A 12,303-nucleotide genomic window follows, 5' to 3' on the forward strand; every position below is an offset into this window, starting at 1 on the left:
AGGCAAGACCCCAGGAATTTCTTTATTCCCCCTACTGTGGTGCAATACAGGAATTAACTCTTCAACAAGGGATGAGAGCATGAAATGAATTTTTATAGCCCCTGGGATCTCTCAAGCCACAGAGGTTTAAAGACAGATGAAAGCATTTGAAGAAAGCCTAAATAAGAAGATTCAGAAGAAAGTCTTCTGAGCAGGATGCTGAAGGAGTATTTAATTTGGAAAAGCACTTCCAGCTTTCAGAAGAATTTCTGCCTGCACCTGTCCTCCCCTATCCTACCCCACATGGTCCTAGGGCAGCAGCATTGCTCTGAAAGCACAGTGAAATAGGAAGGTAATGATTCCTCTTCTCAAACCCAGATACCCTTCTGCCACACCTTTTGATGTGAACCACATGGTACCACCTACCCCAAAGAACACAGGTGGGACAAAAAGCTGCAAGAGAGCTCCTCCTTTCCCCCCTTCCCCCCACCTTTAAACAATTCAATTTTTGATGGAATAAGTCTCAGTAACACAGTGTGTAACATGCAGAGTTTAATTAGGCACTTAACATTTTTATTTACCTTATCAATATAAGCTGCTTTAGATGTTGAATTTGGAGGCAAGTTTGACTTGTCCAGGTAGAACGCCCTGAAAGAACAAACAGATAGAGTAACGCAAAAACTAATTGTTTCAAGTCCTGAACAAAATTTCTACAAGGGACCATTCTTACACACCATCCTAAGGTTGGAGGGTTTTTTTACCTCATGGAAAAAGAGGGTCAAGGAGTAATACAATAATCAAAGGAGTGATACAGTAATCAACAGGCACTATCACTCCTTCTTTTAAAGTAATTAAATAAAAAGTAATAAAATAAAGAATTTTTTTTATTCTGGAGACAAAAAACTGTCACTCTGCCCTTTGGCAGCACAGTGGAAAATTTTAACATCTAGTTATCAGAAAAAAAAAAAGGGATGTGAAAGTGATTTTCAACAAAGCTACCCATGAAAAAAAAAGGTGTGTGGTAACTGTATAGATTTTAAGAGTGACTTTGGGAAAACTGAGCTTCACATTCTACAAGCTTTGCTTATATTTGCTGCGTATAAGTGCAGTAACATAAAAGCAGAATCCCCAACATGAAACACAGTACTGATAGAGGAAACAGACATGTTCATAATATAAAAAGAAACAAAAAAAGCAGAAACCCTAAGGGGACAAATATGCATTATACACATCTTCTTCAATTCAGGAACCCTAGAGGAATTTTTGTTTTAACTTTCCAACTTATAAGCACATTAATTGCTCACCACAGAGGAGTGATCATTAAGCATCTCATAGGTAAATATCACAAATATCTTTGTGATAAGATCACAGGTTTTATTGCCTCTACAGCAACACTTGAATAAGTCTGTCACTGCCACAGCAGTGAAGTTGGACCAGATGATCTTTCAAGGTTGTCTAATCCAAACCATTCCATGTTTCTCTGATCACAAAACTCATTCTGCTAGTAGTAAAGCTCCTAAAATCTCCTGTGGAGCCGAAAACAGAAATATTTGGTAGGCCTCCCTACCTACCAGTGAGAACCAGGCAGCAGCCACTAATGCAGAAACTCTGGGGAATGTTTAAATGAAACAGAACAAGAGAAACCCAACTGAACTGTGGAACCCATAGGAAAAAAAAGAGAGGTTCTCCAGTGACAACCTCAAAGCATCACTGTGATCTACCTCCACTGTGTGGGCTCAAGGCACAGACCTGACTAAAGGTCACAAGTGAGCCACAACCCAGGCTGGAACTAAGGAGTTTGGCAGCCAAATTTCAGTTGCTCCATAGCATGAAAAAAAAACAAAACAAAAACCCCAATGAAAAAAATTGTCTTCTTGCATCCTAGCTCTCAAACAAGAGGATCAGCTGGATCCCCCAGTCATTAAAGCACTGATTCATGCAGCACACAAGGCTAAAAATTGCTCCCCCTCTTATTTTAATAGTTCATATCTAGGAGAGAAGTCACATTGTTCCACACTTGCTGGGCAGGGGTGCAGACCGCAGATCTGAACACCTGTTACTCTTCAATAATTTCGAATAATGTAGTTGATTTAAAAAATCCCTCCATCTCTTATTTGCTTGTTGTTTGTAGTTTTGAAAAACAAATTCTCCCAAATTTAAGGTTCACATTAATTCCCTCAGAAAGCACAGCAAAGATAATCTAGTTCTGCTATTCCATTAAGCCTATTGCATGATCCACAATGCACTCTGTGTCAAAGGAAGCTGGACACTACTGAAAGGAAAAGAGGTTTGTAGAGAAAATTACTCATAAATCACTTTGAGTGGCCACAGCACATAAAAGCTACCTCAGCAGCAGCAGACCAACCTTTTTTCTTTGTTAGCAAAGCTACAAAACAAAGCCTCATGCTGCTCTCCCCTGAACATTATCAGACTGAAAGCCTATACTGCTTTTTCCTGCCATACAATAGAAAAATCTGCTTCATTCAGAGACTGTTCAGCAATCCCATCTCTACGGACTGTTATTCCAGCAAATTCATCTGCATTAAATGAAACCAGAAACCAAATATGGAACAATACACTAATTAATGGAGTACATGGAAAATAATTAACTCAGGGTATAAAATGAAGCAACATGGACACGGGAATGGAATATATGGCTATAGGAATAACACCATTAATTCAGGCAATTATTCACTAACCTAAAAAAACCCAAACAAATAATCAACTTTACACAACATTCATTTTAAATACAAAAATATCCTGTTACAAGTGAAACTATTCCTTCCCCATCAGATAACACTCCCAGATGTTTCTCAAGTGCTTTATTTTTATTGCTTTTCATAAAAACTGTCTTCAGTATTTTACAGAACATGACAACCTGTGGACAGCATATAAATTTCCAAAGCACTTCGCTTAATTACTAAATGCTTGTTAAGGTCCTTAATCATATTTTATGGGAAAAGTTAATGGCAATCTTGGCATGGTGCCCAATTTGGGCAATATTTTCTAATCCACTTGAAATGAACCAGAATGAAATCATAGTTGTCTCCAAATGTGATGTTAGTTTAGCTTTTAAAGCCCTGCAATATCTCTAAGATCCAGCAGAAAAGCCTTCCTTAAAAAAAAAGAAAAGGTAGGGAATCCAATACACAATAAATTTACTGAGGATTATTGCTGTGTTCAACTTTTGTAAGATATCCCCCACACAGCAATGTCAAATAAGAGGGATAAGTATCTCAGGGAAAACTGACACCAGGATAAGGTAACAAACATCTTAGGGTTCAAAAAGTAAAATCTCTCACAAGATAAAGGCTTTCCCAAGATGTCTTCCCACAACCTGAGTACAAAGGAAATGCAGAAGTACTGCTGCTTTCTTAGTGAAGCATTTTACAGGGTCCCCTCCAAAGCTGACACAGACATGTATAAAGTCCTGAAAATTGAAATTTTGCAAACAGAACCCTAAGAAGGTTTCAGACCTGCAGAGACACACATTCCTGAGTAACTTGGAAAAGAAAGATAATTCAAGCAAATCCAAGTGTTTAGTCTTACTCTCAATTTCTTATGCCAGTAAGCCCACAGGGTTATCCTGGGTACTGCTAATCTTTTTTTTGAAATGGAAGGATAGTAGAGAAATAATTGGAGAGGGGTAGGTAACTGGGTTACGGCATTAAATACCACCAAGTTGATGGTTCTGCTCTTGAACGGTTTTGCTTTGATGTTATAGCACAGAAGAATGTAGCATTTTATTTCCACAACCCGTGTGGCAAACATATAAATTAGTTCCTACTGTCCTCAACAGAAGCATGGAAAAGGATCTCAATTCTACTAGATTTTTTATCCCTCAGTCCCAAGATATTCAAGACCATCTAGAAAAGCACAGTCAGCAATCTGAGAAAGGACATATCAGAACAGAGGTGTGGAGTAGGGAAGTGTGGTAATCCTTAATTATTTTCTTCAGCTCAAATTAAAAAGCACAGATTTATGACACAGATAAACAGTATCTCTGTATTTCTGCATCAATGTGCACACATAGTTTTATATTTCTTTACTAACAATTCTATGTTCTGCCATTCAGTTTTCAACTACACAGGTGAGAGTGTATAACATGCTTATTGCATATATATGTGCGTGTATATAAATTAATACATATACATTTGTAAATGCATTTATATACATGAAATATATATGTAAAAATTCCAACTTTTTCTGTAGTAAATGTGTCCATTCTGTTATAGCAAATTATTTCATGTATTCTTCCCACTAAATGGTAAATCTCAATAAATGATGAATTACCAAGTACAATTACCTTCTCAACCCATGCTAAGACTCAGCAATTTTAAATCATGTCTCCTAGCATCTGTTAGCAATACAATCCTATGTACAGCATCACCAGCACTAGTAGTTAGAGGAAGTTTTAATTTTAGCAATTGAAAAGCTTCATGACAGTACCAGGATTTTAAATTGTCAAAGAGCATATACAATAATATTTTGACCTCTCACAACTATTGTGAAAACTGAAGTGCAGAATGGAAAATTTTAGTACCATATGGCTCTAATCACATGTAACTTGTATTTCATGAGTAAGCAACTCAGTAAGCCCTCCTTCTTGGTGAAGTCCTGGCACCCTTGTACTCGGCACTGGTGAGGCACCACCTCCAATCCTGTGTTCAGTTTTGGGGCCCTCACTATGAGGAAGACCCTGAGAGGCTGGAATGTGTCCAGAGAAGGGCAAGGAAGAAGGAAAAAAGCCTGGAGCACAAGTCTTACAAGGAGCAACTGAGGGAGCTGGGGTTGTTTAGCCTGATGAAAAGGATGCTCAGGGGAGACCTTACTGTTCTTCTTGTAATGAGGTGGGGTTGGCCTCTTCTCCCACACAGCAAGTGACAGAAAGCCTCAATTTGTGCCAGGGGAGGATTAGATTGGTTATTAGGAAAAGCTGGGACAGACTGCCCAGGGACATGGTTGAGTCACTATCCCTGGAGGTATGCAAAAGACAGACGTGTAGATATGGCACTCAAGGAAATGGTTTAGTGGTGGACTTGGCAGTGCTGGGTTAACAGTTAGACTCAATCTTAAAGGTCTTTCCCAAACCTAAATAATTCTATGATTCCTGGCATATCCCCATCACAAAGTGGCAAATCAGCTTTTGTCAGTCCCTGCTGATGTCATGGTTTAGGAATTGCATTCTCCAATGTAGTCTTTCCTCTGAAACCACTCCAAGCCATGCACCACCATTCACTCCCTGTTCCCCTGCAGGCTGGAGAGGAGAATTGAAGACACAAAACGTAAAGATCACAGGTTGAGGTTAAGAACAATTTACCAGAAACAGCAGTGGGGCAAGAAAACAAACAGTAAGAGCAACAACATTAGTGACAAAAGGGTACAGAAGAGAGAGTGATTCCCACACAAAAATGGGCTCTGTGGAGCCCACATTCCAACCACAGCCATGCCCCTCCACGCTTCCTCTGGCTCAGGACCAGCACCACATTTACTCCACCAGAAGGAACCTCTTCTCCTTGGAAGAGACTCCCTTCCCCTGCCCCTGGCAATGATGTAAGGTGGTCTAGAATAATCTACAGGTCCTGGCCATGTCCCTCCTGGCTGCTGCAGAAATTAACCCTGTCCTGGCTGGGAACAGGACAGCCACTGTTTTCCTCTACTGTGGGAAATAGTGCAGGCTTTGGTGAAGGGGATATGACTGTATGGTGAGGCAAGAAAAATACAAAGAGAAGAGAAAAAGTTAATCAGGTTTAATAATGCATTTAAATACTTACAAGTGGGGAGGGGTATTAAGAAAATTTCGAGAAATGAAACTTAAGGACTTCCTTGGCAAACATCTGCTTTAGTGGACTAGACTGGGAATTTAGCAGGGGCACAAACTCTCAGCTCTTGAAAACCAAATTCCCAAGAAACTAGACTCTTAAACTAAGGGGAGGAATCTCCACAGTGCTCCTCGTTTTCTTGCAAGCATCTGGCTAAACTCATTTTCCTGCAGCATCTGGCTAAACTACTGGTCTCCCACCAATTTAAACTATCTTCAGCCTATGAGTAAGGTATGTTGGCAACTGGCACTAGAATGGGCACAAGTATCTGGGGTAGAAACAGAAGAAGATGCTTGCAAAGCAACAGTCCTGCTACTGAAGAAGGCCTTTCACAGCCCTACTCTTAAACCTTTGTAAACACAAGAGCAGGGGATTACATAAATGTAAGCATAGAAATGTGAAGACAGAAAGTCATGGATGACCAAAAAAAAAGGGAAAAAAGGTCCAGTTTGCTCTATGTAACACTGCCTACTTTTCACCTGTTTTGCATAATTTAGTCTCCAGCATCTCTACCTACATGCAAAGTCACTTGAAACCATCCTATTTGTGATGTGAAAGGGAAGTTCTTCAACCACAGACCAGTTACAGGTGCCCTCCCGCTTCTCCCATCACTGTCAAAACAGCCAAATCCACACTGAACCAAATAACGCTAAGTAATTGCTTCCACATTTCCCTTTCACACAATGGATGTCTCCTTTTTAGCTCTGGATATTCCAGACATGGAATACACTGGTTAAAGAGACAACATGCCAAACACTCATCACGTGGCAGGGGTTTCGACTACTGTAGGCTTGGGCTGGACTCCTACCAGTGACCCAGAGTGAAAGAAACCTCTGCTCACTGCAGAGACACATTCTCTGTGCTTGCAACAGTGAAGGAAAGCAGGATGAACCTGATGTCCACCTCAGCGAGCAGAGTCAGTACATATAATCTACCAAGACTCACAACTATCAATTACAGAACACTACCGATAATAAATACTGATCCTATTCTGCCCAAAGTCTAAAGAAACAATTCATTTACATTCACAGAATGAGCACAGCATGGAAAAATGAAAAAAAAAATCCCAAACCTAAATTCAAGCCATCTGGCAATATCTTTTAGACCAGCTAGACAAATTTCATTTACTTTTCCCAGGATCTCTCTATTCTCTCTGGTCTTGATTCACTTACATGCAATGAATCTCAATTTCTGTTCTAAAGTACTTCTCACTAAGTTCATCAGGAGACAAACTTAGCTATTATTTCTTTGTTATATCCTTCAGAGTGAATGCTTAACTTTCAGTTAAAGACTCTGTATTTAGAGAGAGTTACGTCACAAATTTCTAGACATTTGGAACCACATCTTAAAAATCTCAGAGTCATTAGATTTCCAATGTTTATAGTCATAGGAAATACATGATAAATTTGTCTATGTAGTATTGCAGTCCAGCTTTACCACTGCTGTTTTGAACACAAAGCTGTGTACCAAATAGGTATACCAGGAAGCAGTTTTTCTATGTGATTTAGAAATATCTCACTGTAACAAAAAGAAAATGTTATCACAGAATTACTCTCTGACACCCATAAGTCTCCTCACATCACTCTTCTAAATTTGATGGCAATGACAGAAATGACAGTTGATCATTAACATGTCACACACTGAGCTGAAAAAACACAAAGAAAAGACCCACCACAGGACAAGAATAGCACAAGGACAAGCAAGATAAGCTTCTTGACCACTTGAGCATTTGCTTTGGAAAAGCTTTCCCCAGCTAACAGTGGGGCAAGAGTCTGTCAGCCTTGAGGTGGATTTTAATGTATTTACTACAGGAATTGATACACGATACAGCCTTTTTGATAATGCAGGTATTGCCTTGAAGTTTCATCATTTTGTTTCAGAGACAAACAAGTTCTTTCTTTCATAGTAATTAACCAACTTTAAGTGGATACATCCTTTATGACATTGTAACTCATTTATAGCAAAGCAACTATTAGAAAATTTTAGTTCAGCCTCAAGCCATGAGTGCCATCTCATCTATTTTCTGCTAATTTTTGACTAAATTATACAGGATACAGAAAACATTGTCCTGCCAAGAAGCCTGCAGCTTGAGAGGCTGTTGTGCGTGTATATGTGTGTGCATAAATAAAAAAGATGTTACATTCCTCAGATTTTGTTCCATGTTTGCAGATATTCTATGGGCAGAAATGTTTTCCTTTTCTTATCTTTCTGAAAATCAAAAGAAACAAGAAACCCCAACAACATGAAAACCTCCCGAATTGTAACATCCCTGAATACAGAATTCAATTAAATTTGCCATTGCTCTGTGGCTGATTACTTATGACATAAAATAAATACAGGAGACTTCAGACAGAAAAATTGTTTGAAGTTACATTGTAAATGAAACTCTTTAAAATGAAAAATATTACATTCAGTGTAATCAGATGTTCATGTAATGAGGGTAGTTAGCTAAATCATTTATCGTTAGATTCACTGATTATAATTGCTTCCTTAGCATAACAGACTTGCATTTACCTCCCAAAATGATATCCAAGAAAGCAGCAACATAGGGAGAAAAACCCAACAAAAAACCCAAGAAAACTCAAACAAAATCCACTTTTTTTTTCCCCTTTACTGCTTGCTCTAATTTTTCTTCCATTATGGCTGTACAACTGAGTACAGAAGTAGCTGCCAATAAGCCTGGACACAGCTGACTTCAAAGAATAGTTCCAAATCACACAGAATGGTAGGCAGGAAGGAAGGAACATTTTTTCCAGACTTTCTTTCTCTATTGATGCACAGGCGAGGTAATTACTATACAGTGGTAATTAACACCCACACCAGTGGTGGGGATGTGCAGCAGCCCTCAGCTGTCTTTCCCTCAGCATGATCCTATCTTTGGAGTAAAGAACTGGGTCATCATGTAATCAGGGGTGTCACAAGAAAGTGCCATGCTGAGGATAAGAGAAAATTAATGGAAAAGCAGAACTCTCCTGACCTCACCTTCATCTATTATTTTTCTCATTTCCTCTGTATGTTCCCAATCCTGGACACCATAACATCAGAAAACAGATTTTGAAGGTGTTTAGATATCTAAATGCGAGCATACATTTCTGAAAAAGCGCTAAAACTGTTCATCTATCTAAAAGCCATTAATTTCTCTAATTTCTTATTAGCTAAAAATTATCTGCACGGACAGTTTTGGAATCCAAGCCCGTCTGTTGCTGCGCAGTTTTCAGCACCTACAGACCACCGTGGTTTGCTCTTGCAGTCAGCAGTGAAAGCGAAGCACGCTGCAGAGACACAGAAGCTGGAAGCAGGCTTGGTACAGCCACAGCCCTGCACCCTGCTGAATGACCTGTGCCCTGAACATCCTCTCTGCCTTTGTGATACATCCCCTATGTGCACAGACGTATCCAGGAAGAAACCTCTTCTAGCATAGATGTGCTTGGACTTTCCTGATTAAGCAGCTAACCAGAAGCACTTGTAGAAAACTGCATTTTAATAGAATGTCATAGGAGGGGCATCTTTTACCCAGGAGGAGAATTCATACTACAAAAAAACCTAAAAAAAACCATCACCACCAGCAAAAAAAAAAAGATTAATCTGATAAAATGTCAAATACAGAGATGGGAAGACTGAAAGAGCAAGGTTTTTTTCCCTAATGCACACTCAAATTCCCATCCTGGGCCAGCAAGTCCAAACCTATGATAACTTGGACAAACATTACAGAAGTTTTCATTCTAACACTGAAAGTCCATTTTCAAAAATGGCTTACTTTTTGCAGGAAGCTAACCCCAAACCCTATTTCTCTAAGGATAAAAACTGATCTCATAACCAACTAAATGTTTTACTTGGAAGTCACTGTTCAGTCCAAAGATTGGCTGAGCTATGGCCATGCAGCTAGCCTGTCTGTCAGGGTCTGTCCCAGCTTCCAAGAGGCTTGCACCACAACCAATCTGACCATCACAGCACAGACCATAAGATTTATTTCTATTCAATGCAGTAAGAGCTAGCATACTACACCCTGCTTCAGGAAATAGACCTCTACCAGTTATGAAGACCATATTCAAAGGACAGAATGTATTTTAAACAAATAATGCTTAAATTGTAATTTTGAAGCATTACTGCTTTACGTTTACCCTCATGTTTTTACAATTACATGACTCAAGACTTGCAAGACAATATTTAAATCAACCAAGCCACCTGAGTAAATAGTGCATTTGTGAGATTTTGTTATTCCTACCAGCATTTGTAGTAGTTATAGATTTGAACAATATTGTGTCCTGCACTGTTGAAGCAAAATAATGTCTGGTATCTGTAACAGCAAAAGGATTGATTCAGGATGAAAAAAGCCTGTTTGAAAGTCATGGAGGACTAAAGGAGGAAAATGGGGACAAGTGGAAGGAAGAAGGAGAATACAGAAAGGTCTCACTTAACACTGACCTCCATAGTGGTCAGATACACAGGTTCTTTTCAGTCTGCTGCTAAATTCGAAGACAACTGCTGAGCTATCAAACACATAGTAATAAAGGTCTTGAAAATCTCTGCTGACCTAGTTACTTTCACTTGGATGTACTGAATGCCCCTGATTAGCAAACAATTTGATCAGGTTCAATTTACATTGCTGGCAACTACTAGCACCAGCTCAGTTCTCAAGCAGAATTTGAACATAACTTTATTTTCCTTATCAGTGTCACAGAAACAAAATCGGTGAACTACAAATAGTATAAACAAATATAAATGCAATTTGAAAAAAAAAAATCCAGCGTGATTCATTGTGGGTTCGATGCTGAAAATTTCTCAGCAGACTACATTTCATAAACTAGGTTTTGGTTGCTTTGTTGATTTTCTTGAAATAAAATTTTAATTTCAATAAAGCACTTCCTACATACTGCTGGCATAGAAGATGTTGCCTCAGGAATTGTAGAAGAACTCAACTTGAGCTTGTCTTGGAACAAAAGTTCCCTTATTTTACTAATAAGATTCAAATAGCTAGGGTTAACTCCATTCCAGAAGATGGAGGGACATTTCCTCCATTCCACATAAGCATGAAATTCTATAACCAATTTTCAACTGTCTTTCATGCATTCTCATAAAAATGATGATCATATCAATGACAATTTCACAGGTGAGGTAGTATTTGAAAAAGCCCCAAAGCAAGAACCATGAAAGACAGAAGCTTTTTTTAATGATGCTCAAATCAGTGTCAAGGAGGACAATTTTGCACCTGGATTTATTGCATCAGTTCTGATACTGTAGAAAAGCTGGTCAGAGTTCCAGAGTTATGAATGACCTCTGCAATAAAAGGAAAGGTTCAGCTTCTTGACTTAATGGCTATCTTTCCTGAAATCCACTAAAAATTCCCTAATATATCTTTTCATTCATTGAAATAAATAATCTGTACATTAATCCTTTTAAAGCACACATCTGTATGAGATCCATTACCCAAAAATATTCTATGTACTAAACTTTTAACAAGACTTTACTACAAGAAATTAAGAGGTAGCTGAGCAAAGATGCTACTCATTTTTTAATTTACTCTCCTGCTCGGGGTACATACCAAGCTAGGCCAACATCTCTGTTTGCAGCTGGGACCATACACAACCAAGGGGTCTCTTATTTCACAATATATTATTGGAGCATTATTAACTCAATGCATCAGGAATAAAAGAAGTTGAAATTGTTTCCTGAGTTCTCATCAATGGATGCCTTGGTTCCAGCGTCACTGCCGAACATTGCTTTCTTTCCCACTAGTCCCCATGCTCTTCTCCCACACTTTTTCCATAGCTGTTGCTCCCACTTGCTTTTGGCTGCTGTAGTGATGAAGAAATCATAAAATGGTCATCAGATGGTGATGGAACAAGCAAGCAGCACGTTCCTTTTCTATGCAGAAAGAACAGCTTATGGGTATATCTTAGATGACTTATTTTATTACTGATTAAGAGGTGCTGCATGGAGGATTTCTTCCACGTGAAGCATTATTGCACTTGAGTATGTTTCCAGGGAATATTTAATTTCCTTTTTTTGTTTTTCTTTAGAGCAATTACCCAAATGTTAATATCTTTTGCTGCTGTAGTTACTTCATTAGATTCTCCTGGCCAAACACCTACACAGGCTAGCAAATAGCAGAACAAGAATGAAGCATCTGCTTTTCTGTTTTTCCTCTTCACATTTTGTCAGTTATTTCCTGAAGCTGTTTGTGCTGCACTTAAGAAATGGGTAGAGTTCACCAGAAAGCAAACAAATCAATTACTGAATGTTCTAGTCAGACATTAGAGAACTGAAAAAAACATAAATTCTTTTCTTGTTCTTCTCACTGGGCAGAGATACTCATGGTAATTTTTGTTAATGATAAGTTTTTCATGGTAACTTCTTACAAAACTAGGCCTTGAAGCTTAGCAACTCATCAGAGCTGTGAGTCACAACACTGTAAAGAGGAATGTACCTCATTATAGCCACAGCATGAATGGAGGACCTAACTCAGGAGGTAAGCAAGGTCAAGGAACATTAGAGCATAGAG

General features: G+C 38.8%; 1 protein-coding gene across 1 annotated transcript in view; it reads right to left on the reverse strand.

Annotated features, from left to right (window-relative positions):
- Positions 1-12,303, reverse strand: part of PREX2 (phosphatidylinositol-3,4,5-trisphosphate dependent Rac exchange factor 2) — a gene marked incomplete at its 5' end in the record, with an annotated part of 167,792 nt that overhangs the window by 29,412 nt on the left and 126,077 nt on the right. The window contains 2 exons of the mRNA XM_084203160.1: positions 561-627; positions 2,438-2,516. Coding sequence (XP_084059286.1) covers positions 561-627; positions 2,438-2,516 — 146 coding nt within the window. The remainder of the gene's footprint in view (positions 1-560; positions 628-2,437; positions 2,517-12,303) is intronic.

Source organism: Fringilla coelebs, assembly GCF_963513975.1.
Source record: "Fringilla coelebs genome assembly, chromosome: 1".
In the NCBI taxonomy this organism is placed as follows: domain Eukaryota; kingdom Metazoa; phylum Chordata; class Aves; order Passeriformes; family Fringillidae; genus Fringilla; species Fringilla coelebs.